At 43.6% G+C, this 26049-nt stretch overlaps 1 protein-coding gene across 5 annotated transcripts in view; it reads left to right on the forward strand.

Moving 5' to 3' along the window:
• Mob3b (MOB kinase activator 3B) overlaps positions 1–26049 on the forward strand; it is a 182640-nt gene that overhangs the window by 54488 nt on the left and 102103 nt on the right. For all 5 annotated transcript variants that reach the window (XM_034501679.2, XM_076935180.1, XM_076935179.1 and 2 more), the window contains exon 2: positions 16609–17227. In XM_034501679.2, the coding sequence (XP_034357570.1) occupies positions 16810–17227 (418 nt within the window). In that variant the 5' untranslated portion in view covers positions 16609–16809. The remainder of the gene's footprint in view (positions 1–16608; positions 17228–26049) is intronic.

Consider the following 26049-nt stretch of genomic DNA (forward strand, 5'->3'; position numbering starts at 1 on the left):
GACTCCGGGGCAGATTGTCCTTACATTTCATCAGCTTACTCTGCTAGATGAGAAAATCATGCACTTTATTCAGACAGCAAGCTGAGTCATGAGGATTGTATTCCCTGGAGAAACGAGAAGCCAAGCGGAGAAACCCTTCAAAGCTGAAATAAATCAGGACTCTTTGGCTGTGCTGCCCTGGTTTGTCAGTTTTTTGTGTTTTTCCAGAAGCCGCTCTGGGATAAGGTGTCTTGGAAGGGATAACTAGGGAACAGCTCACTGGATAATCAATTGGAATCTGACAATCTGTAGCCTCTGGGACTAGCTATCTGATTTAAAATATAAATGTTTGCAAGGGCCTTGTATCTTGTTTGGGTCTGTAAAGGTCTGCATCTGAGATGTGCTAACGTGTCTTCTAGACACCTCCTTTTTTTCTAATGCAAGTCCGGTAAACTTGTTTTTCCCTCTGGCATTCTGTGTCCTTCAGCTTTTGCCTATATTGGGTCTTTGAATTTGTTTATTGACTGGAATTGGTACAAAAATTTCTTGGGCCATTAGAATTTTCATGGAAATCTGTGTCATCTCTTTGGTTTTTTTTGTTTGTTTGTTTGGTTGGTTTGTTTTTATAGAATTTAGTGCCATTTAAAGAGAATAGGAGGCCAGGTGTGGTGGCACATACCTTTAATCCCAGCACATAGGAGGTAGAGGAGGGCAAGCAGATAAATCATGGTTAAGTTCCAGGACAGCCTGAGCTAATAGCAAATTCCAGGCCAGCCTGGAATACATTTTGATACTCTGGAGAGAGAAAAGAGAGTGGGGTAGGGCAGGAGAGGAGAAGAGAAAAGGAGGGAAAAGGAGAGGGCGGAGGATGGGGGACTAAGCCCTATCCAACCCTTGCCTTAGCTCCTTGCTCAGCACAGCGCTCTCCTGGGACTACCCTATTTCTCACCTCCTCTTTCTGAGAAGACCGAGGAGCGCCGTCATGGCAAAGGTGCCCTCATCGCCACATGTTAGTGAATGTAGAATTTTAAATGGAAGAGAAGCCAATGCCTGTGGCTTCCTGGATTCTCGATTGGACCCAAAATAAAGTGAGGGTTTGGCTGAGCCTGGTGCCTGCCCGAGCGGTTGTTTTCCACCGCTACCCTGAAGCAGAGCAGCAGACGCTTCCCTTGGCCGAGTTCCTGCAGCCTCTGGAGACTTGGAGAACTTTTCTCTCCTCCTGTAGACCTTATTGTTTTTCAGGAGAGTGGTGGCATTCTGACTAGTCACTAAAAAAATAGTGTGAGGAAAAACAAACAAAACAACCAAGGAATAAAGACGAAAACCAAGAACAGTCCCCCTAGACAATGAGAAACCTCACACCCATTGTGATTTTGGGAGGCGACTGTTTCCATACCCATCAGTGCAGAAACTGGGAGGCACTTTCCTCTTTGATTTATTTTTAACATTTTTTGGTACGTTTTACACATAGTGGTTACATAAGAAAATCAGAATGAAGAGGTTTCTTTTTTTAAATGCATGTTTTGACCCAGGATGCGCTTTGCTGGCACTGCCGTGGGAGTGTGAATTCCTGGTCTTAAATAAGCACTGATGTCCAGTAAACATAAACTATCCGGGAGCTTTCCACCTGTCGCCATGGCAGCCTCCTAGCCTGTGCTCCCGCCCTCGTGGACCTCTGGTTGGCTGCTTGACTGTGGCTGAAGGGAGGCGCCAGCCACTTAGACCTAAGAACTGCTGTTCTTCCTCCCAGTTGGGGAACAAGGAGGCTCAACCTTTTTCTGCAATCACTGAGGATTACTGCTTGCCTTTGGTGTGTTGGACCAGCTGGGGCCCTTCACCTACCATCTTGACTGAGCAACACTGAAATCCTAGAGTCATGTATAATCGCCCCGAGTGCTGTATGTGAAAGAGAAAAGGGGAAGCCTATGCTGTCTGCCTTTTAGGTACCCTCCACACATTTTAGGAAGTATTGCAGCCTGTTCCGCACTGACAGTGTGCCTGGTGTGTGCAATATTTTTTGTTGGGATGAGACTATTTTAACTCTCATAACACAGTGGGTAACTTCATTATCTCTGTCTCGAAGAGGAAGAAGGCTAAGATTAATCGTGTGATGTAATAAGATCAAGAACTAGCCACTGTGGGACTCAAATCCCAGCATGCTGCCCTCGGGCACACAAAACAGCATCCAGTCTGTAGGAATCAAGGATCAGCAGAGGCAGAACACAGAAGGGCTGAGCTGCCCCCCCTCCATGGCTGGTGTAGCTGACATACCCCAGCAGTGGGGAAGCCATACTCCCCTCTCAACCTGGTTCAGATTAACCCTCCTATTCTCTAAGGCTTTGTCCATCATTCTTTGTCCTGGAATTTCAGATCCTCAGATGACATGTCTCTCCTGCTTGTTCTCCTGAGTTGGCCTAAGCCTGGTGTATCAGGCCCCCTAACTCACAGTTCTTGCATATTAGAAGTATTCTGGTTAATACATTCAGAGATGAGAGAGGACCTAAGACAAATTACACTTTACACAGGCACCTCAGGTAATTGGGGGGGGGGGGTGGAGGGCGGTTGTTTTTGAGGTTCCAGAAAGGAAACTGAAGCGAATTGTTTGTCAGTAGAAAACTTGTTTAGGGTGAGCCAGGATTGAGTATTTTCAATCCATCAGTTACACTTTCCACCAGAGTCCTCAGAGGCAGGAAAAAGTGGAAGAGTTGGAGAGAAATGGGAGGCAGGGCTTAGGGAGAAAGCATGACTTAAGAACAGAGTCAACATTCAAAATGTAAAACTTTACAGAAAAGAAGGGTTAAAAATTAGCCATGAAAAGATCAGCAGGAACAAAGCCATATCAAGAAGGATCCAGAGAAAAGGAAGTCGCTCTCTGTGCAAGAGGCAGGGCGTGGCTGAAACTGCTAGGTTGGGTAGAGACTGGATGGCCGCAGGTGAGCTCTGATTATAGCTGGACCTTACACTGAGGAGAGTGGTTTGAACTGTTTGGTGTAGAGAAGGGCAATACCTGGAGTACTGTGGGCAAAGGCCAGCCAAGACCTGTTTCCTCATAGTGCCATGAAGACAAGTCATTTGTAGGAGGCAGAAACTCCCAGTCTTGGAGGCTGGACTCTGGGGAGGCTTGTGGGTTATCTAACCGACAAAGTCAAACCTGCTGGTTCTTGAAGATCTGAGTTGGGAGAGGCTGGGCTGTCTGTGCTTTTATATATATTTTATATCATGGATAGCCTCTATATGACTTCATTTAAGCTATGTTGTTTTAAAAGGCTTAAAGACCACCATAGGTTAGAAAAAATCCATAAGTCAATCAATCAATCAATCAATCAATTAGCCAGCCAGCCAATTATGTGCTTGCCCTCTTACCTAAAAGAGAAGCTATTTGGGTGGTTTTGAATGGTAGTTACTCATCACCACCCCCGATGCCCCCACTCTCTATTAAGTGTTTAAGAGGCTCATACACACAGTGGGAGCACTGAAGCCAAGGTTAAATTCTCAGCCTTAGGTCTGTCATAACTGCTGGCCTTTTAAATTTCACTCTTCTGGACATTAGGTGTTTGCTTTGGTTTTAAACAAATTAAGAGGTTAGATTGAATTAAACAAAATTTCAAGAGTTCTTCCTGCTGCAAAATCTTATCAGTAACACTTTTACTGTCAGCTTGTGGGAGTGGATGCCAGGATCAGAGCTCGAGAAAAACTAATATGGGGACACTGTTTAGTGTCACAGACATTGTGGGGACAGGGCAAGAAAGTAATAGAAATGATTATTTCCTTCTCATATGAGGAGAAAAACTCTCGAAGTTCACTCCAAGTCTTTGACAACACCACATAAAGGTCCATACAAAGGGCTTGTTGTATGTATGTATGTTTGTTGTTGTTGTTGTTGGTGGTGGTGGGGTGTGTATGTGTGTGCGTGTGTGTATGTATGTGTATGTACATGTGTGTGTGTATGTATGTGTGGGTGGGTGCATGTGTGTATGTGTGTGTATGTATGTGTGTATGTGTCTGTATTATGTATAAGTGTGTGTGTGTGTGTGTGTGTATGTGGATTCGTGATGCAGAGCTTGGAGTGCACAGGTGCAGACAGACCTGAGGGGTCTATGACTATCTTGCTTTCACTCTTGCCTTGTTCCCTTGAGACAGGCCCTCTTTATGAACCTGCAGAAGCTCCCTGTTGCTTGTTGTGATTTCCTTCCGGATAGGCTAGTTGGCCACTGAGTCCCAGTGATGAGCTCTCTTATCTCTGTTCTCCAGTGATGGAGTTGCCAGTGTGTGTGGCCATATCTGACATTCACATGGGTTTGGGCGATCCAAACTCATATCCTTATGCTCGTACAGCAAGTGTTGTCACCAACAGAGCCATCTTCCAACCCTTGTCCTGTATTTTTCAAGTCTTAGAAGCTGAGTATTAGTCTAGACTTCTGACCGAATGTTGCAACATGAAAATATGTCAGCTGTTTACACTGACTTGGAAAACAGCACGTCCAGTAAGTAGACTTGGTGATCCTTGTAAGAGGTATCTGTTTTCTGAAAGGATTTCATTTGTAGATTGGGAATCATGATTACGGGAGCATGGTCCTGTTGGTGGGAGAAAGAACTGTTTATCTGCCTGGTATTTGGTCAGTGATGATTTAGATAAACAGATTTACCACAAGTGTTCCAGAGTTCTGTTTGTGCTGTCCTGTGTGAAGTACTTGTGCTGAAATCATCTAAGGAGGGATAGGCCACAGGAGGTGAGGAGCACAGTGGAGAGTGACGTCATGAGTGACCCATGTGTAGATGGGCCACAGAGGTGCAGTCACGGTATATTCGGCATGCACCAGCCATCTCGTCTTCTTTCTCTGCCTCCTTCCTACTTTCCCAGTGACTGGAGAAGACTGAGACAGAGCAAAGAAAGCTTTACCTGGATGGCTGGAAGGTTTTCCCAGGCCCCATGGAATGTGGAGAACAGGTCTCTTCTGGTATAAGGTTGCTTGGTGGACACCACCTGCAAGAGCAAGGGGCCCATGAGACCTGGAGTTGACTCACAGATGAAATGTTCTCTTCTGGGTGTTTCCGCTGGGAGGATCTGTGATCAATGCATCCCGTGACCAGGTCTTCTCTCATCAAAGAAAATCGTGCTTCCTAACGTGTGGCCTCAGAGGGCCAACAAATGAGTACATCGTAATGTAAGGTTTTTCCTGGGTTTCGTCACAAGTCTCTGCTTGAAAGTCTCTCCAACACAGCTAACTTTGTGTGGACAAGCCAGGCTACACAACCTCATACTGAGTCCAGCAGGGCCCCAGTAAACATTTGCCATTTCCTACTACCTGGCTTTGAGGAAGTTGGTAAGAAAAGCAGAAGTTAAATTGTTTTAAACAATAACAACAAAAGCAGACCTTCTCAACCTTATAAAGACTAAACAAACTCAAATATGTCCACTTTCTTTTTTCCTTTTATTTTTTAGATGGGGTCTCACTGTGTAGCTCAGGCCTACCTTGACCTCTATCACCCTGCCTCAGCCACCTCAGAGCTGGATTACAGGTGTGCACCAACTCACTTGCCCTCAACTTGGTTTGTTATGGAAATGTTAGTTTATATCAGTTTCCAACTTGACACACTCACAAAGCAGGAGCTTCCACTGAGGAACTGCCTACATCAGATTGGTTTATGAGGAATTTCCTTAACTGCTGATTGCTATGGGCAGTGCCAACCCTGGGCCTGTAGTTCTCTGTGGCCAGAGAATAAAATTAGAGCCAGAAGTCACTGGAAAATACATCCCTAGGTCTGCGGCTGACAGGCCTGTGAACTCGAATCCCAAAATGTACCTATATTTCTCCCTGCAGGGTTAGAGAAAGTGACCTCTTCCATTCAAGGGTTGGGGAATTGGGTAGCAGGAAATAGCTGAAGGTAGTTCAAGAGGAAGAAAAGTAAAGTCCAAGTCAGCTGAGCACGCCTAGTTTATTATTCTCATAGTTAACAACTGAACAAAGTCTTCTTCCCGGGAGACAACACTAGGACAGAGATGGTCTATTGGTGGGCTTAGGGGAAAATCTTCTTCATAAAACTTCAAGTGAGCAAATGCTGCCCTACAACACACTCCGTGATCTTGTGCATTTGAGGCTGAGATGCTGACGTCTTCCAGGGGATAAACCACAGAACAGAGCAGATGACTGGGATTCCTACAGGTCATGATGCCTGAAGCCTGGTAATGTGAGACATCTGGGTCAATAAATGTAATACTTGTCTCTTGCCTATCTTTACTTGCATTACGTTCTTTGTCCCCCCCCCCAAAACACACTGTGATACCAGTACTGGTGCCGCGTGTAACCAATTCAACTTGGAGAGTAACTAGTCCAAAGACAAAGCCTGGACACAAGCCCACATCTTTGTGGCTCCGAAAGCAGGATTGACCTCCCCACCCCAACCCCAGCCTTTGTGGTTGTCACAGGGTTGGCAGCTACAATGCTGGGCTCAGTTTTCCTTCAGACTTCTTGTTTTACTTGTCGTGGCCATGTTCAGGAGGCTAGAGCAGATGGCACATGAATTATTAGTCTCCTTGTCGTTCAGGCTTATCTGCTTCCTACCTGGTGACACCTAAGAGACTGCGGTGCTGGCCAGTCTGTTCTCTCCTATTTCTAAGGCTGTGGCCTTCTTTCTCCAGCAGGGACTCTTTTCTGATAATAGGAAAACTTTGTAAATAGTATAGGGAGTCAGTTGTTCCCAATCGAACAGGAGATTACAGCTGGCTTATGCTTACTGGTATGTACAGTGTAGGTCATTTTAAAGTTCAGCGTGTGAAAAGATTGAAATCGGAAAAGTATTTTGAAGGAGTGGTGGGGAGATGGGAGAAATATTATTTGCCCTGCTCTACCCAAATTTATGAAATAAACCATGTGCACCAGACAAAAGTACTGAAGTACCCTCACAACGATCACATAAACATGTATTTTTTTACATTTCTGTGCATGCCTGTGTGCCAGTATGAGTTTCTGTGTACCACAAGTACCCCAGTAGGCCAGAGAATGTCAGATCCCCTAGCACTGAGTTACATGTAGTTGTGAACCACCCATTATGGGTGTTAGCAACTGAATCCAGGTCCTTTGCAATAGCATTGTATGTTCTTAACACCTGGACCACATCTCCAGCCTCATAAATGTATTTTAAATGTCGGGGAATATTGAGGTTATATTGCTGAGATTAATATTATTTTCTTTGACTTGACCATTTGAAGCCCACCCAAATCAAGTGAGGAGGAAGCATTTGCTTTTTTTTCTTATCATTTCCAGGTCCCTGTTGCTTCCCTGATCCTCTCCTCTCACCTTGTTCAGGGAACACCTGCATTGCACAAAAGCATCTTCTGTGACTTACATCACCTCAAGGTGTTAGGTCTAAAGTTGTGTCTCCTGCTAATTAATACCAGTCATTGTGCCTGTCATAAATTATTCTCCTTTGATTTAAGTTTCTACAGATGGTAACTCTCTTTTTTATTTTTTATTTTTCTTGCCTCAAGTTTATTTGTAAAAACAGCATAGAACACAGGTCATCTGCAAATGGTGTATGGGTAGGTGTATCACAGCAGTCTGTCTGTCTTCACGTTGGCAGGAGGCTTTTCTATGGGGCCTTCGCAGGGGCCCGAGCACCTTTGGGAGCCTGAGCTGGAGCTGAAGCTGGGCCTTAGCTGGACTTTTGTCCTCTGCCTTGGTCTGAACCTTGGGTTTTGGTTGGCAGAGCTATGACTCTTGGCCATGTAGCTTTGAATCTGCGTCCCAAGCTTGGGGTGAGTGATAAAAGCCAGACAGCTGAGTTTGTGGCTGGGGCCCTTTGGCATCTTGGGCTTGATGGCTGGAGGCTTCACAAGGCCTTGATGGCCTCTGCGAGTGCGCTCACTGCCTTTGCACTGTTGGCCTACATCTTCCTCAGGCCTTTCTTGTTGTGCTTCTTGGTAAAGCACCTGTTCCTCAGGAACTTGAGGTCAACTCCTTTAAGAAATTCGTATCTTGGTGACCAGGATTTCTTGATGCTATTTCTGTGCCATTTGCAGGACTGGTTGTGTGTGGTGTGGTTCTTGGAATTGGCTACATCTGCACAGTAATCCAGGGCTTCCGCTGAACCTGGGACTGGAAGAGAAACCAGATAGTAACTTTTTTTTTTTTAAAATTTATTTATCTCATGTATGAGTACACTGTTGCTATCTTCAGACACGCCAGAAGAGGGCATCAGATCCCATTACAGATGGTTGTGAGCCATTATGTGGTTGCTGGGAATTGAACTCTGGACCTCTGGAAGAGCAGTCAGTACTCTTAACCGCCGAGCCATCTTTCCAGTCCCCAGATAGTAACTCTTAATGTTCACAATACCTAGAAGAATAACCATCTTTATCTTTAAAGAAGGCGGAACAGAAGCTTGTAAAGCATTGTCTGAAGATGAAGCCAGCTGACTCAGGACCAGTAGTGCTGAGGACAACCATTCTTTGTGCGAATCCTATGACAACATGCAGGGCTCTACTGTTTCATGGAGGAGTCCCATGATTCCAGCAGGCATGAGCTTCCTCTGGTCTCTTTGGTTTTGAAACATTCTTCAGTTTTGTTGAGCAAAGACAGGTGGCTTCTTATTTTCTTTCTTTCTTTCTTTCTTTCTTTCTTTCTTTCTTTCTTTTCCTTGTTCCTTTCTTTCTTTCTTTCTTTCTTTCTTTCTTTCTTTCTTTCTTTCTTTCTTTCTTTCTTTCTTTCTAAGATGGTGTTTTAGTAGGTGGCCCTGGCTAGTCTGGGACTTTCTATGTAGAACAGACTGCACTCACATAGATCTACCAGTTTCTCCTCCCAAGGCCTGGAATTAAAGGTATGTTACTACACCTGGCTTGTGCAACAGAGTTTGCATATTATGTCTTTCCATTTTCTTAAGTATAAAATAGGACTAATAATTTCTTAACTATACAAAAAGGACCTATGCATTGGATTGTGGCAATTAAAATAACCAGTAAGTCCCCAGTCGATGCTGCCTGATCCTGCTACTTACTGTTATGTAATTCAGTAGAAGAGAATTTTCAGTATCCTAAGATAGATATCTGGGTCTGTTTGAGTCCTTAGGAGCCATACTTTGTATTTAAATGTGCATCATGATATGAATCAAATGATGTCAAGATAATAGTAAACACTTTTAAAAAGTACCTACTTCGTGCTACTTTCTACTACCAAGAGTGTTAACCCTTTTGGATACATTGGCACTTCACTGTCATCTACAATGTCAGGCTGTTACTCCTGTATTGGAATGCATGTGTCATATGGACCACAGGTTGGACACACATGAACACATCTTCTTGACGTCTCCCACCAACCTTCAGAGCAATGGTCTTGATTGCCTGACAGCTTTGCCTGTGAGTGTCCTGTCTTAACTCTGCTCTGCCCCTCTGAGCTGAACATCGTGCTCTTCTGAAAACGAGACCTGCATTTTCCCGTTTTCGGTCCTTCTGACCCTTTTAGCATCTCTGCTCTCCTTCAAAGATCTCTTGCAGAGGTTCCAGATGTCACACATCAGCTCCCCTCAAGCCAGGAATAAAACTTTTCCAGCCTCTGAGACTCAAATTTGCTTAGAATGGCTAAGGGTAAACACTCTGCTGACAGTTACGGAAACTGACTTCCTTAGGTTTGGACAATTTTGCTTTAAAGTAATACGTCTCCAGGAGATGGTTGTCGTTCCCTGTTTCAAAGACCAAGAGAAAAAACGATAGTTGACAACTCCATCTCATCATCTGTAGGAGGTTCTGGGTAGTCACACTACCTGCTATATACCTGTAATTTAAAATGTAGAAGTGCTTACATAAATTTCCCTACCTTAACTTTTTACTTCAGCCATTATATTACCTCTATCTTTCATACTCATCTACCTTCCTCCTTCCTTGCCTAAGACAGATACTGTGTTTTAAAAACATATCTTTATAAAGCCACAAAATAAGTATTTTCCTGAGAATTGAAAGATATGGAAGTAATACATTAGGTTTTGTGAACTTGAAACTTTTGTCGTTCCCTCTTTTCTTTAAAATGTCAATAGACCCAGCAGGGTGGAAGAGATGGCTCAGCAGTTAAGGGCACTAGCTGCTCTTTCAGAGGTCTTTTGAACAAAAATGGTCCCTATAGGCTCCTATGTTTGAATTGTTGATATACTTGATCCCTGGCTTATAGAACTGTTTGGGAAGGATCAGAAGGTGTAGCCTTCTTAGAGGAAGAGTGTCACTGATAGCAGGTTTTGAAGTTTCAAAAGACTTTTGCAACCTCCCCTGTCCCCAGACATCTGCCACCCCACCCCCACCCCTGCAACCCCCGCCTTTCTGTGTTGTCTCAGCTACTGCTCCAGCACCATGCCTGCCTGCCATAGACCCTCTGAGACTAAACATGTTATTTTACAACGTCATGCTATCTAATCAGAGAAATAGAAAAAACAATCAAGACACTCAAATCAAAAACAGATACGATTGTATGGGAAGTGAAAACAGAGAATATATGAGACTTTCTGGTTGACAACTTCCTTCCAGGTTCAGGGAAATACTCTTTCAAATAAGAAGGACCATGATAAAGCAGGATGTTAGATATCCTACTCAGGCCTCCAAGCACACAGACACTTACACATACCTCCACCACCTCCACCACCTCCAACACATCCACCACCTCTTAAAACCTAATTTACTCAGTACTGACAGTATAAGAGGAAAAAATTTGTAATCTATTCCAGCCAAAGTGAGAAAGATATGCTGGTAGGATGATACCAGACTTGTTCTTCAATTCTGAGACTGAAATTTTAGATAGCATGGGGGAGGAGCCCATTAGAAAGGTAAGTGGACAGGTGTCTTGTCTCTGCAGGACACTGGCATGCCGCTACAGGACATCCCTAAGTAACTGGTCTATTCACATTCAGTCACCAGCTATGAGCATTCCAAGGCTGAGGCTGAATCCCTAGATGACTCAAAGTAGAAGCTGCCATTGGGTTTAACTTTGTAGTTCTTGTTTACTGCAAAATGTTCTTCATTCATGCCCTTCATTTGAGCATTCAACAAATCTTCAGTGAGGTCAGCTCTGCTCCCAATGCCCTCCCAGCTTCTCAAATTCCAGCAAAGGCAATGACCAGATTGTACCTCCTCTGTGTGGGGTGCTGGAGGCATTTTTCTTGTGGTTTTTCTGTAGCGAATCATCCTGTCCAGAAACATCCTCTGCCACCACACGCTTCCGACTGTTAACATTAATCAGCCTTGCTGCTGTCACCCTTCTACCTCACCAAGATGGCCTCTAAGACTTGGTTGCTGCCAGAGAAGATGCATTCCTCAGGAGTCAGTGGGAGAGTTGTTTCATTTCTTCCTTTATCCCTGGCAAGGACTCTGATTTTTCAACTAATGAGGCAGAAGACATCAATAGGAAAAGAAGAATAAGAACTTCCCTTGCCAGCGTTGCTTAGCGACCCTGTCAACATTGCCTCGCAGCCCGGCAGAGTGCTCTCCGCATAGTTTCACTGTGCGTTTGTTTTATTGCTAAAGTTGATCTATTAAGCAGAAAATATGGAGAACACATGGAGCTGCTGTCAGTTTTATGCTGTTTATTTGGAATTCCATTTTTCTCTTTCCAAAGACCTGGGTGCTTTTTTTCCTTCCTAACTCAGGCGACACACTGAAGGAATGACATCTGTGTCCACATTAGTATGTTAGGCTTTGGGGCAAGAAAAGCAAAAATTCAGACTGACCACAAACTGAACACCAGATTGTGGGGTCTTCATAGACAGAAGCCAAATTTTAATTAATTGTGCATCCTAGACCTATGAATATTCAAACAAGCCTTAGTAAATGCTCTTTTTTTTTTTTTTAAATTAAATGTGCAATTGGCTCCAACTATTAATTCGGAACCAGAATTATAATGGGTGCTATTCATAACAGAATTGTCTTAGCATTTTTATCCAGGGCCCAAAACTTATGACTTATTCTTTTCTTTCTGGACACTAGACAAAGACAGAGAATAACCGCTATGTCATTATTAGCTCAAGAAACTCCTGGCATGTGGTTGCAGTGGCAGTAGCCACTCTTCATGTGGCATCACACAATGGTTTTCCCTGAGGTCCGGAAATGCTTTGCTATCCAGATCCTCCCGATCAGACCTCCCCTCAAGCCACCCTTTACCCCTCAGCCCCCAAACCCCTATCCCCACATCGCCGCCTGGCAAGCAGCAACTCAAGCAAAGCAGTTGAGTTGGAGACAGTTGGGCTCTTCTAGTGTTCTTTCCCGACACAGGCACATGCACATTCAACTTCAGACTCCATTTATGAAGCAAACTGTTGACAAAACCACAAGAACAAGTGGATGTTGTCATCCCTTTAGTTGGCCAGTCAGACATCCCTTCTACCTAAGGCTTCAGGTGTTTTCTGAGATGTGGTTAAGTACAAATTTAGATATCCTACATCTGGGGTGAAGCCTGAGAGCCTTCATATTTGATGCACCATGTCACCTGTGTTTACAAATCGGTAGCTCTGACATCACTTAAAGCCTGTCTGAAGTGCAGACTTGAAGCTGCTACCTGTACTTAAACAGAACCTCAGATCTCTGTGTTAACCTGTGATAAGGACTATCTTGTCTGCTTTTTATAACAGTACTAGAGATTGAACCCAGGGCTTTACACATTCTAGGAAAGTACACTGCTACTGAGTTACATGGCCAGCCTTTTATTTGATTTAAAAATATTTTTATGACATAAGTACTCGTTAAGTTATGCATGCTGGTCTTTGGTCCTTGGGCTCAGCTTCTCAGCTGAGATCAGAAGCCTGGCTAACTGTAACCATTAAAATGGATGAAAGAATATACTACAGGCAGGACCTCAATGTAGATAGGGGTTGGAAAGGAAGGCCACATGCATCCACCATGCACCTTTTTATTCAAAACTCTCTTAGGTCTTCATATTAACATGGCTCTGACACCTGGAAAAATACATAGAAAAAACATTTACTATTCGGAGATGTGATGGATCTTTTCCCCATCCATCCCAATTGCCTGGTCTTTATATCTAGGGAACTCACCTGGCCAACAATCACACTCCTCAGAGTAACTCCACTATAGATGAAAAAGCACACCAGCAGAGACATTGTCCCATGTCTGACCACGTCATGCCTGGAGACCAGCAGTCCCGTCAAATGAAACTAATAGTACCACATGCTCTGAACTCCCTTTTGATCTGTGATGGCAGCTGCTTGAAATGAGTTCAAAGATGTGTATGGGATTGTAAAATAGCTGCAGTCAAAAACATCATATATGTCTCAGGGATGGAGAAATATGGATTCAGGTCACCATCTGTCAACTTCTGACTTCTGGCAAATTGTTTAACATAGTTAGCACTCAGTGACTTTGCAACTACCATGCTCATGGCTTCCACAAAAGATGGACTAAGGACTAGGAGTGTTAGGGAGGGATCCAGAGCAGAGTGGTGTTTAATCACGAGTGGCAGATTTGAGACCTCACTTGAGAAGTAAGCACTAGGTAGGGCTGCTCATGCACTTGACCACACCCTGAGCTTTAAGTCCGTGTTGGGTTCTAAGGTAAGTGTTTCATGCTTACTTAAGAGAGCCTTCTTATCTAGTGATCCATCTCCTCGGCCCCAAGACAGCCATTTTAAACCTGATTAACGTTTGGGATAAATAGATTTCCAGTTAAAGAGACTAAAATCTTGAAATCTGTTACCTAAGTATCACTGGAATAAAGAGAAAAAATCTCCCAAATTCTAGCAAGGTTTGGTTGGTTATTTATTTATTTATTTATTTATTTATTTATTTATGACATGCTTGTGCCAATCACTTGAAACTTTGGGGGATTTTCAAGTCCTGATTCTTGGATTTCCAGCTGGGATGTCTGACAGATCTGTTGATGGTGTCCATGAGAGCCTGGCACATTCTGTCTGTAAGAGTGGACACTATAGGCCCCAGAAGCAACAGAAAGAATCAGAGGCACTGAGGGTCATGGAACTGGGGAAAGAGGATGGCTCTAAGGGCTGTGAGAGCTGCTGGGACCCTTGTTATCAGAACAGAAGCAGCCAGTTTCTTCTAGAAAGGGAGGGAACCACCTGCTTGTTACTACTGTGCTGCACAGAGGGACTGTTGCTGATTAGTGAGGAAAAAGAAGAATCTCATTCATCATTCTTCATTCTGTCTCTGTCTTCCCAACTTCTCACTCATTCATTTGTCTTGGAAATAATCTTTTAAAGCTTCAAGTTTCTTCAGGCTCTTATCACGAAAAGTAAGTCTTCAAAAAGTTTGTCTTCCACCCTCTTCCTTCCTTCTGTCTTTTCTTCTTTTCTCTCTCTCTCTCTCTCTCTCTCTCTCTCTCTCTCTCTCTTTCTCTCTCCCCCCTCTCTCTCCCTCCCTCTCTCCCTCCCTCCCTCCCTGCCCCCTCCTCTTTTCTCTTTTTCTCTTTTTTTCTGTGGGGTTGAACCTACAGTCTTATGAATTCTAAGCAAGTTTTCCACAATTGAGCTTATAGCCCAGCCCCAAGGTTTTCATTTGAAAAGAGATTGCACATGTCCACACCCTAGCATGTGAGACTTTGGTGTTGATATCCACATAGTTGAGAGTTCAGAGTACCCTGGAGTATGACTTCATAAAAGGCCTCAGGCAGGCTGTCATGTGGCCTTTTCCACATTGATCTTTTTGTGGGAGCTGGGAGTGTATGTTTAATATCACATGAGAAGGAAAAAAGAGATATTGGGAAAGGTTAGGAATGAGGGGGTGGTGGTTAAAGAGCACTGGCTTGTGGGATCAGCAGGAAGAGTCACATAGTAGCAGGACCATGGCTGTGCTGAGCAAAGAGCAAAGTCTTTAGAGGGAATCAGATATCTCAGGAAAAAAAAAATGAACAGAAACTAATTCTGTCTGAAAATGCCATGATGAAATTTAATACCATGCATGTTAATTTAAATTTTTTGAAAAGGTATATTTGGAACATATTCCAATGCTAATGACTTAACCAAGCCATGTTCACCCTGTGGGGGTAGCAGAACCCCTTCTGGGTGTGTGAATAAAGCAGCCCAGAAAGCTCATACTCCAACCCTCTCACAGATCCTGTGGAGGCTGTTCTGAGGCTGGCCTCGGCTCTGGGCTCACTTTGCTCTGGTTTGGCCTGAGTGGACTTGTTACCATCTCCCTGTGTCAAGGCCACGGGCAGCCTTCACCTCAACCCACGCTTTCTTGTCAGCTTTTGAGGAATATGTATATGAAATAGAACAGACTCTGGGTAGGGAGCTTCATGAACCAGTGAGAAAGAAAGGATGAAAGACATGGTTCAGAGTTTAGGACCACGTGGAAAGTGCCTTTACAAGGAGTTAGCAAACCAAATTTGGTGCCAACTGTGCCTCCTGCTAGCTACAGGATGCTATTAAGCCAGTAATTCCGTCACCTAGGGAGAGATCCAGGAAGAATGGTACTTGCTGTGCGTTTACTACACTTTCTGTGAATCTGTAAGTCTTGCCAGAGGTCTGAGTCAGATGAAACAACGGAGAATATTAGGATTTCAAAGCTGCACTGTCCAGTGTGGCAGCCGCTGGATGTGAGTGGCTAAATATATTCAAGTTCATTTAAATTAGATTTTTAAGAAAAGAAAGAAAAGCTCAGTCACATGGTTGACACCCGAGTGCTCAGCAGCAAGGTGGCCAGAGGTGACATGCTGTAGCACAAGTCCATCTCACGTGGGGACTGTCAGTAAGTTCCGTAGACAGCTCCGTTCCAAAGAGGTCCAGGGAGTGATGTTAGGATCACAAAGGGTGGAGTATTTCATTGTAGAGGTAACAGCTGCTTTCACAGTTAGGGCTCCTCGAAAAAGAGCAACCAACTTAAAACCAGCAGAATTAAAATCCGAGGATTTATTTGACCAGTCCTGGAAGAACAAATGTATCCCAAAGGTAAGAGATGTAGCTAGGCTTCGGGGGCCATTAGGACCATTTCCTAGACTGTCTGGAGTTAAAGAAGCCACTTTCCCCTTTCTTACCGCTTTCCAGGCAACTTGGACTGTGCTGTTTCTCTCTGTTCCAACAGTCACTGCTACAACAACCTCCTTCCCCTCCTCCTCTCCCTTCTCCTCTTTCTCCTCTTCTTTCCCCTCCCCTCTTGTTTCCTTCACCCCACCCTCACCCCCTGGCTCTGCAGCCCAGCTCTCTCAACTTCATTCCACACCACCCATGAACAGCTTAAGCTGACCACTTTCATCATTTACAGATCCAGCAGACACAGGCCCCTGCCTGGTTCTGTTTAGCCAGCTTGGACTGACAGCCACCTAGTCCCATCGCCTCTATTTGGGAGGAAAGGGACAATCTGTGCTTACTCATTAGTTCCCCAAAAGGAGTAGATATGGAATAGGATCGAATGTCTAGCCTACACATTACTACCTTGGAGAAGCCCTTAGCATAGGATCACACAGAGAAGAGCCAGCAAAGAAAAAGAGGGTAGCAACTTTTCTTCCTTAGTCATTTACGTAATTCGCATTACCAATGCAGTCCATAGGGCAATAGCTTATACCATATACTTAGACCCATAGGAACCAAGCACAGCCAGTAATGCAAGGTGGAAATTAAGCCTAAGCCTCTATTAGTTTATAAATGCAATCTGAGGACTCACCACTTCCCATTTCTTTTCTGTCTTTAGGAAGGAACATGAGGTTCCCTTGGAGATCATTCAAGAGGACGATGGAAGGAGCCATTTAAAGTAAATAGTGTAAAAACTACAGCTGCAACACTGGGGCCTGAGGGCTGGCAGTGGAAAACCCTGTTGGGCTGTGATCTCTCACTGAAAAGTCCCAAGTGCCTTTTTGCTTCCTGCAAAAGGAAGGAAGCCAAGGAAGAGACCATGTCCATAGCCCTGAAGCAAGTGTTCAACAAGGACAAGACCTTCCGGCCCAAGAGGAAGTTTGAACCTGGCACACAGAGGTTTGAGCTGCACAAACGGGCTCAGGCATCCCTCAACTCAGGTGTGGACCTGAGGGCAGCCGTGCAGTTACCCAGCGGGGAGGACCAGAACGACTGGGTGGCTGTGCATGTGGTGGACTTCTTCAATCGTATTAACCTCATCTACGGCACCATCTGTGAGTTCTGCACTGAGCGGACCTGCCCTGTGATGTCAGGGGGCCCCAAATACGAGTATCGGTGGCAGGATGACCTCAAGTATAAGAAACCAACTGCACTGCCCGCTCCCCAGTACATGAACCTGCTTATGGATTGGATTGAAGTCCAGATAAACAATGAGGACATATTTCCAACATGTGTTGGTAAGTGCATGATGGTTTGATCGTGTATCTTTTGATTTTCTTTTTTTTTTTTTTATGTTTTGTCCCATTCTTCCCTGAGTCAAGAAAGTTTGCACAGTGTGAGTCTTACACTGCGTTTGAAAACTAGACAGCATTCATGCGTCCCTAATCTCCACCAGCTGTATATCTGAAAAGAAAAAAATCTGATTGAAATGGGGGGGGGTCATTTATGGTCGATCTGGTTTTGTGGACTAGTGGTATACGTTCCACATGCTTGGGAGACTTGGGGGAATGTGAGCTAGGATCTTCTTGGCTTTCTTAGGGCTAGACGCTAAATCCACACAGCCTGGTAAGCGTTTTAGTTTTTGGCTAATTGACATGTAGGGTTGCATTGATTGTGATTCCTGTTGGTCTTACTATATTAACCTTTCAAGATTATAAATCACAGTATGGGAATCCCTAGATTATTTGGAGCACAAGCACACAGGAGTTCATAGCCTGAGGTAATAAGGATCCTGGGACTTGCCTCTCTTCCAGTCATAGGCTATTGCACTTGCAGGCTGTACTGTTAACCCTGGTAACTGCTAGACAGACTGGACTATTTGAAATACAGATGTTGTGGCTTGTTTTGTGCTGTTAGCTGTAAACCAGAAGGGTTCAGACTCGGCCTTTCCTTCCTCTTTGATTTGCTAGCTATTGGATTTCCATGTACAAACAGGCTGGATATGGAATTCATTGCTTTATATCCAAAGCTAAGTAGGAATGAGAGAATTCTCTTCTCCACTGCTGTGTCTTCATTGCTTAGCCCGGAACCTTCATGGGCATTCAGAACCATTTCTAAGATGAGTGACTACTGGGATACAAAAACAAGCATGTGAGTGCACATGAAAAGCACAGGATGGAGCCTGTTGAAAGCACCATAGATGGAGAGGTATTCTCACGTCTAGAAGGGATGTGTGGAAGTAATCAGGTTTATACTAGGACAAATGTACACAAATAAACTGATGCAGCGTGGTGCATCTTGAAGTATGCGGGACATAAACCAGTTTGTCAGGATACAGATACTGGCTTTGCCTTAACTTGTCTACCCCCCTCATGCTTCCCTGTCCTGTGCCTTCTTACCACAAAGGAGGTGAAGTGTTACCTGGGAGTTTCCCAGAAACTCCCATGGGCAGGCGTTCCGAATCTTGAGTGGAAAACCTTTGATTCTTATCTCCCTGCACTTCTCATTTCACTCTTAGCGGCTGCCTGTGTTGGGAGGAACTTTTTTTTTCCTTCAGTAATCTTATAAGCAACAGTCAATATCATGCACAGAACATACAATAGCATAATGATATGACATCATCCTTCTGGTATTGGCTCCTGGATGCTTTGAACTCTGGGCACTCCAGCCTGCTGGCAGTTGCTGTTCCCACATTGAGCTGCTATCTCAGTACAGCAGCCATCCATGACCTGACAGGGAGGCAACTTCTGGACATCTGTTTGGGGAACTAAGCATCATCATAGGTGATTTTTACACTTTCTTCCGGTGAGCAGCAGATGTCTCCATAGTCCCCATAGAAAAAAAACTTTGCTTTTCTTTTTCTAGGTGTTTCTTTGATCATTCTGCATAGAAACTGACTTCTCTGTTTCTTTGCTCCACAGTGTTGATGTTTTGAGGAATCTTAATAGGATTTCCCCTGAGGAAAGAAATAAGTGTGAGAAATTCTGAGGAAGCTGAATAATTTCAGCACTGGTTTCTTAGTATGTCAGTGTGCATTTCACGAAATTCCAAGAAAAATACTTTAAAATGTTTTTAAAGTATGTGTTTACTTTGTGTGCTGTCTCTATGATTGAAGCATGAATTCCAATGAGAGAGAGAGGGAGAGAGAGAGAGAGAGAGAGAAAGAGAGAGAGAGAGAGAGAGAGAGAGAGAGAGAGAGAGAGAGAGAGAGAGAGAAAGAGAGAGAAAGATATTTGGAAGAAATGCTTCTCTCCTTCAACCTTGTGCATTGCAGGATAGAACCAGGTTATCAGGCTGGTGAGAAAGTACCTCTTCCTGCTGGCCCCGAGAATAGATTTTTCAGTCTGTTCCCAAGTTTGATGTGGCACTTTCTTTCTCTATAAAATATGCTCCATTAGCATTTAGCATTTGTTTGTTCATTTAGACAGGGTCTCTCTCTCTGTAGCTCTGGCTGTTTGGCACTTGATAGTAGGCCAGGCTAGCCTCCAACTCACACTGATCTACCTGTTCTACTCCTCAGTGTTGGAATTAAATGGTAGAGCCACCACGCCCAACTATTATTTCTAATTTTAAGGAAATATTAACCTATATAGATTAGAGTTGTCAAAATTACCTGAAACTTCTAATTCAAAATGCAGAGTCCCTGATCTTAGGTGAGGGCTGAGAGTATAGTTCAATAGAGAAATACTTGGTCAAGGCCCTGGGTTTGGTCCTCTAGCTCTGTCAAAAAATGATGAGAATTAAAAAGGAGAAAGGATTTCTTAGATGAGACTTGAGAACTTATAACTTAACAACAGACCACAATAAATATGCCTGCTACACTGTATAATTGTTCTTTAGAATTTCTTCCTTTTTATAGATGAAATTTTGTATCCTTGGAATGAAATCTCTCACTAGCCCCGGATAACTTCCATTTGACTCTATTCTTAGCTTTTTGCATTCCACATGTGAAATAATATGACATCTGCCTTTGTGTGCCCAGCTCAGTTCATACAGGATTCATACATTTCATACACATGTTACAAATGAGAGGGGTATGGGGGGAGGAAGAATGTGTGTTGAGACAAGCTTCCACATGTAGGCCAGGTTGACCTGGAACTCCCTATATAGCCCTGACTGTAAGTCAGTCCTGCTTTAGCCTTCCAAGTGATATGTTCACAGACGTGTGTTATCACACCTAGCCAAGACTGTCTTTTAAGACTTGTTTTTATTTATGTGTATGTGTGTGAGACTGCATGGGTTTATGTGCACCACATGTGTGAAGGAGTCCACAGAGACCAGAAGAAAATGCCATATGCCCAGGAGCTGGAGTTCCAGGAGCTGCCATGTGGATGCTGGGTAACAGAATTCCAGCCTTCTGTAAGAGCAGCGAGGGCTTTTAACCACTGACTGACCTCTCTCTCCAGCCCGATTTCCTTCTTTTTAAAGACTGAAAACCATTCTGTGGTTTACATATGCCACATTTTCTTTATTCAAGCATCCTCTTGGATATCTGTTGATTAAATGTGTACATACATTATCTTATCTATCTTATATTTCCATTGTCTGTGAGTTGCTTGCCTATCTTCTATTGAGAAATGCCCACTATGTTGTGTAGTTTGATGTCAACTTGACACAAACCAGGGTCATCTGAGAGGAGGGTGTATCAATTCAGCTATTGCCTCAACTAGATCAGCTGTTGACAAAGCCTATAGGGCATTTTATTAATTAGTGATTGATATGGGAGGGGAGGGCCCAACCAATTTTAGGTGGTGCCACCCTTGGGCTGGTGGTCCTGAGTTCTATAAGAAAACAGGCTAAGCAACCCAGTAAGCATCATTTCTCTGTGATCTCTACTTCAGCTTGAGCCTCCGGGTTCCTGCCCAATTTAAGTCCTTCCATGATGAACAGTAATGTGGACGTGTAAGCCAGATAAACCCTTTGCTCCCCAAGTTTCTTTGGTCTTGGTATTTCATCACAGCAGTAGTAACCCTAGCTAAAGCAGAGGTCAGTACAAGGATAGTGGGGTATTTCTGGAACAGACATGATCATCTTGTTTTGGGGAGGAACGTGGAAGGACTTTGGAACTTTGGACTAGAAAACACATGGAGTATTAAGAGCTCAGTGAACTATTCTGTAGCTTTTGAATGTTAAGAGCAGTGCACAAGACAGAAGCCTGGCTTGTGAAGTTTCAGAGGAAAGCAGAGATTGTAATGGGCCATTAGGTGATGAATATGTGGTGTTTGGTTATAGTTGGAGTTGAAACATCAACTGTGATTAACAAGCGGCCAGAAGCACTAAAGTAAGACCTTTGCTTTGCTGGGACAATGGATGCTGGCCAGCATCTTAACTAATGATTAAAAAGAGACCAGCATCACTAAGGTAAAACACTTCTGGGAAGTGTTTCCTCAAGATCAGTACACAGAAGTTGTGTTGCAGAGGTGGCCAAGGTTATCCCTTGTGCTGGTTAAAGTTCAAACTTGATAATATAAGAGTCACCCAGGTTCTGCTGGTTTTGAAGGCATGAAGGGGTCATGGGAAGCTGCGGAGGTGTGGCACTAAGTGGCCGAGCTGGAGTCCTTTGAAGAGAACTCAGGAGAGGCTATTGGTGAAAGTGTAACCTAGTTGCAGCAGAAGCCAGCATTTTGGAGATGCTAGTACCATGGGATAACCAGCAGACACTCGTCTGGTGAATTGGAGCTGGTCTGAGCCTAGGAGAGAATCTGTATGTGCTGCAGGGGTGGAGCCCTTTGGATGAGCTCAGAAGATTGTGAGTGGATCCCAGACACTGGACACTGAGTTATTTATACAGTTTGCATTTGCTTTTGCTTTGTTCAGATTGTGACTGTGCCCTGGTTCTCCCCTCTTGAAATAAGAAAGTATTCCGTTTTTCATTCTACAGGAACCCACAGTTTGAGAGACTTTAATCTTCTAAAGTGATTTTGGAGTTTTCAAGACTTTGGATACTAAAAATGAGTCTGCATGTTTTAAAGATATTTAAAGACTACAGGACTTTTAAAACTTGGAATAGTTTATATTGTGATATTTATTAATGTGTGATTTAGGGGATAAACTAGAAAAGAAAAATTATGGCCAAACAATGATGTTTGCGTGTAAAGCTGACAGTTGTGTTGGATGGTTTCCTGTCAACTCAACACAAGTTTGAGTCATCTGAAAGGAGAGAGGCTTAGTTAAGAAAACACCACCATAAGATCCTGTGGGGCATTTTCTAAGTTAGTGATCAATGGTGGATGGCTCAGCCCATTGTAGGTGGTGCCATCTTTGGGTTGGTGGTCCTGAGTTCTATAAGAAAGCAGGCTGAGCAAGCCATAGGAGCAAATCAGCAAGCAGCACTCCTCCATGGCCTCTGCATCATCTCCTGTCTCTTGGTTTCTGCCCTGCCTTCCTTCAATGATGGACTGTAATGTGGAAATCTAAGCCAAAACTTTTTTTTTTTTCTTCTTCAACATTTCGTTGGGTCATGCCGTCGCATCATAGCCATGGTAACCATACGTAGGACACCCACTGAGGTCTTTTGTCCACTGTTTGAATTGTTTGGCTTCCTTATGAACCTTCTGTTTTAAAAAGTCCTGCCACTCTTCTATTGTAACCATTCATAATGCTTTTCCTTCCTGGAGAAACAACCTGCTTCTCACCATAGTATAGTTACCCATACTTTCTCTTTCGCTCATGATTTTTCTATGTTCCCTTTGAGATCCTTCTGATCAGACACTGGTGCGTGCGTGCGTCTGTCTGTCTGTGTGTGTTTCCACACATTGTAGTATAACCTCTATAAAGGTATAGAATAGGTCCTATCAGAGTGTGTCAGGAATAAGTGAGTTCTAAAGCACCATGATGTCGGATGGATTAGTAACTACAAAGTCATCTTTGTAAAGCTGTGCTAGGGTTCAATGCAGAGATGCCCCCACTTCTGGATTTGCCCAGCACTTGTTTTCACAAAGCTTCTTTTCTTGTGTGTGTGTGTGTGTGTGTGTGTGTGTGTGTGTGTACGCTCTCGAGTGTGCGCACCTGTGTTGTAGGACAACCTGAGTCATCACTCCTCAGCTGCTGTTCACCTTTGCTTAATACAGGATCCCTCTTGACCTGGAACTTCCCGGGTAAGCCAGGCTTGCTGTGCAAATGAGCCAAAAGTATATACTCATCTTTGTTTCCCCAGCACCGGAATTATAAGCATGTGCCACCACTCACTTCTGTTTGTTTGCTTCATTGGTTGGTTGGTTGGTTTTGTTTTGACGTGTATTCTGGAGATCAAAATCTGTTCCCACACTTGCAAGGCAAGCTTTCTCCAGCCTGGCTTCATTTTCTCTAGCTTGTCTAACATGTCTTATTAGGAGACAGTGAAAAGTCCCAGCATCCACCGTCATCAAGAGAGTTCATCCACTTCCTGCTTCCCTGTGCTTACTTCGCTGGTGTTATTGGTGCTTTCTTTTTAAAAAGGTCCTATGTTGAGAGTACTTCCTCTAACGCATTCCACTTTCCCCTTCATCCTCCCCCCAAGTCCATCCTACTTTCCCCAGGTTTCGACCTTTTTCTGTCATGAGTCATCCTCTGAGAAATGATCAAACTGTGTGTCAAGATAAAATAAAAGAACTTTAGGCTAATAATAGATCCTGGAAGGCCGAGAAGCAGGGAGATCTGCTTAGAATTAGAATCCTGGGCCCAGGTCAGTGTTCCTGCCTGGGAACTGAGGTGGATTCAAACTTAACCTCCTCCCCACTGTGATCCAAGGCAATAGAACTGGAAAATACTGACAGATGTGAAGTCCCCACCCTTGGTTAGGTATTACAGGATATAATCAGCCGTTGATCTCCACCGCTGAAACGTGGAAGAGAGCCTTTCATCTGTTGCTAGATGCAAGTTTAACTAGGAGCCTGTGCTATGCCAGAAGTCAAGCTTTTTCAGATGGGAGAATACAAACAGATGTAGCCTCTCCTAAGCCACTGTCCCCTCCCTTCACGCTCCCTTGAACTCTTTTCTGGCCTCCTTTGGTAGAAACCCAGCAGATGTCTCTGTTGAAACCTTTAAAACAGCAGTGACTGCAGAAGCAAGGAGCACCTCCCCTTTGATTCCACCTCTTTCAAAGATACATCCAAAACAGAAAGCCACAGACTTTACAAAAATACTGTTGCCTAATTATAAAAATGTCTTCTCTGTTCCAGTTCCAACTTCCCTGCCTTTCTGTTATATAACGGGATTGAACACTGTAGAGCTGATATTCAGGGAAAAAAAAGAGAGAGAGAGAAGAGAGAAAACTTAGAACCTTTCTGACCTGTGTGTATTGAAACAGTCTTTGTAGAGGAGGAATAAGAGTATGTGAGACACAATTATATGATCTCACCCACATTGACAGTATTGGAATAGAATAAATTGGAGTCAGCATTAAGTCAGCATTAGTGAGCATTAAGAAAAAGCAAACTCGTGTCTTCAGAGCCTGCTAAATGCCTGCGCTGTTAATCTTCCTTAGTTCTTGCAACAGCTCAATGGAGTAGCTATTACATTCTAGCAGTCAGGAGCCTACGGGGTTTTCTCTGGACCGCACAGATGATACACAATTTAGGAGTCCGTGTAAGCTACAGTGGCCAAAGTCTATTCACTTTCCATACAGTATCATTCAGAGGATGTATCACTAGTTCACATGCTGGATGATTCCTAACCAATAGCTTTTAGGAAGTGGGTTAGGATGGAGAAAATGTCCTACGACTGTTTTGTTGTTGTTGTTTGGTTTTGTTTTTATTTTTAATTAAAAATGACTGGCTTTTGTTCCTTTAAAAAAAAAATTCAGCACTGAAATGTCTGGAAAATGCATTCAGTTTCTGCAGCTGCCCCGTGCTTCATTCTGAGACTGGACATAGACCAACCCATCTTTGGACCACAATGACCCGAGATTGCCAATCGGTCCTTACTCATCCTCTCATCCGTTCAGTGAGTGTTTAGTGTGCACCTGCTTGGGACCAGGTCCTGCTTTAGTCACCCAGTCAGCAAAGGAGGCAGAGTCTCTATCCTTGAGTCATTTACATAACACCCAGATGTCCAATTATTCTAAATCATCCTGCATGTTTTATTAAGTGCGTTGTGGAAGTAGCTGTATCTCTTTGACCACACTTTTCATGAGACCATATCTCTATTTTTTTCAGTGCTGAAGATCCAACTCAGGATATCATTCTCCTACTGGGCTGCATCCGCTACCTTTAGATTGTTTACTATCAGGCTAGTACAACTCAGGCTGGCCTGAAACTAGTGATCCTCCTGCCATCTCGGAGTGCTAGGATTAGAGGCATGTACCATGGTCATGTTCAGTTTCGACATCTGATTTCATCATCTTCCAAACTACTAAGACATAAATAAGTAAAAATATTAACCTGAAAGGGCATCTTAGATTCAGGATTGGAGAAGTTAAATTTATGATTAACATTTAAATTTTAACCTTTTATTTCCTACTTCCATATTGGATGTCTGACCCGTAATTTCAAATCTAAATGTAAGTCTCTATGAAACAGACAAGATGTATATGGTCGCCATGTGTTTGCAGTCTGGAGAAAGCTCTGCTTGGGTTTAATCAGCTAGCTCCACTACTTACATGCTGCTGTGTAGCATTATTTCCAAATATCTATTTCTTTGTTTGTAAACCAAGGTTATATTCTGACCTCATGAGGTTGTGTTAAGGATCAAATGAGGCAGGAAAGTGGGGGAGGGGAGCATCACGTTAGAACCTGGGGCATAAAAAATACTGAAGCTATGCAAGTGTTAGTTAGCATTCCTCACCCCTTTTTGGCTCTAGTCCTCCTCCCTCCCCTCCTCCACTCCCCAGACTCCAACTATCAATCATACCCATGGAAACTACTAGACAATTTGCAAACAATATCTGTAAGAGTAGTAATACAATTTATAGACTCGGCAAGAGTTAGTTTCTGTCGGTCTTTGTTGCTATGGTGAGAATCATGAGTAGTACTTTAGGGCATCTTTTAAAGGCTTGAGAAAACTTCCGGAGTTCGAGTGACTCCTGGCTTTAGGGAAAAGCATCTAAGTCTTTAGAGAAATGACCACGGATCTGGGTCTTCCATTTGATTTCCAGAAAACTCAGCACTAAATCTGCCTGTGTTCAGAGTCATATTAGTCAGCC

The sequence above is a fragment of the Arvicanthis niloticus genome, chromosome 5 (genome assembly GCF_011762505.2).
Source record: "Arvicanthis niloticus isolate mArvNil1 chromosome 5, mArvNil1.pat.X, whole genome shotgun sequence".
In the NCBI taxonomy this organism is placed as follows: domain Eukaryota; kingdom Metazoa; phylum Chordata; class Mammalia; order Rodentia; family Muridae; genus Arvicanthis; species Arvicanthis niloticus.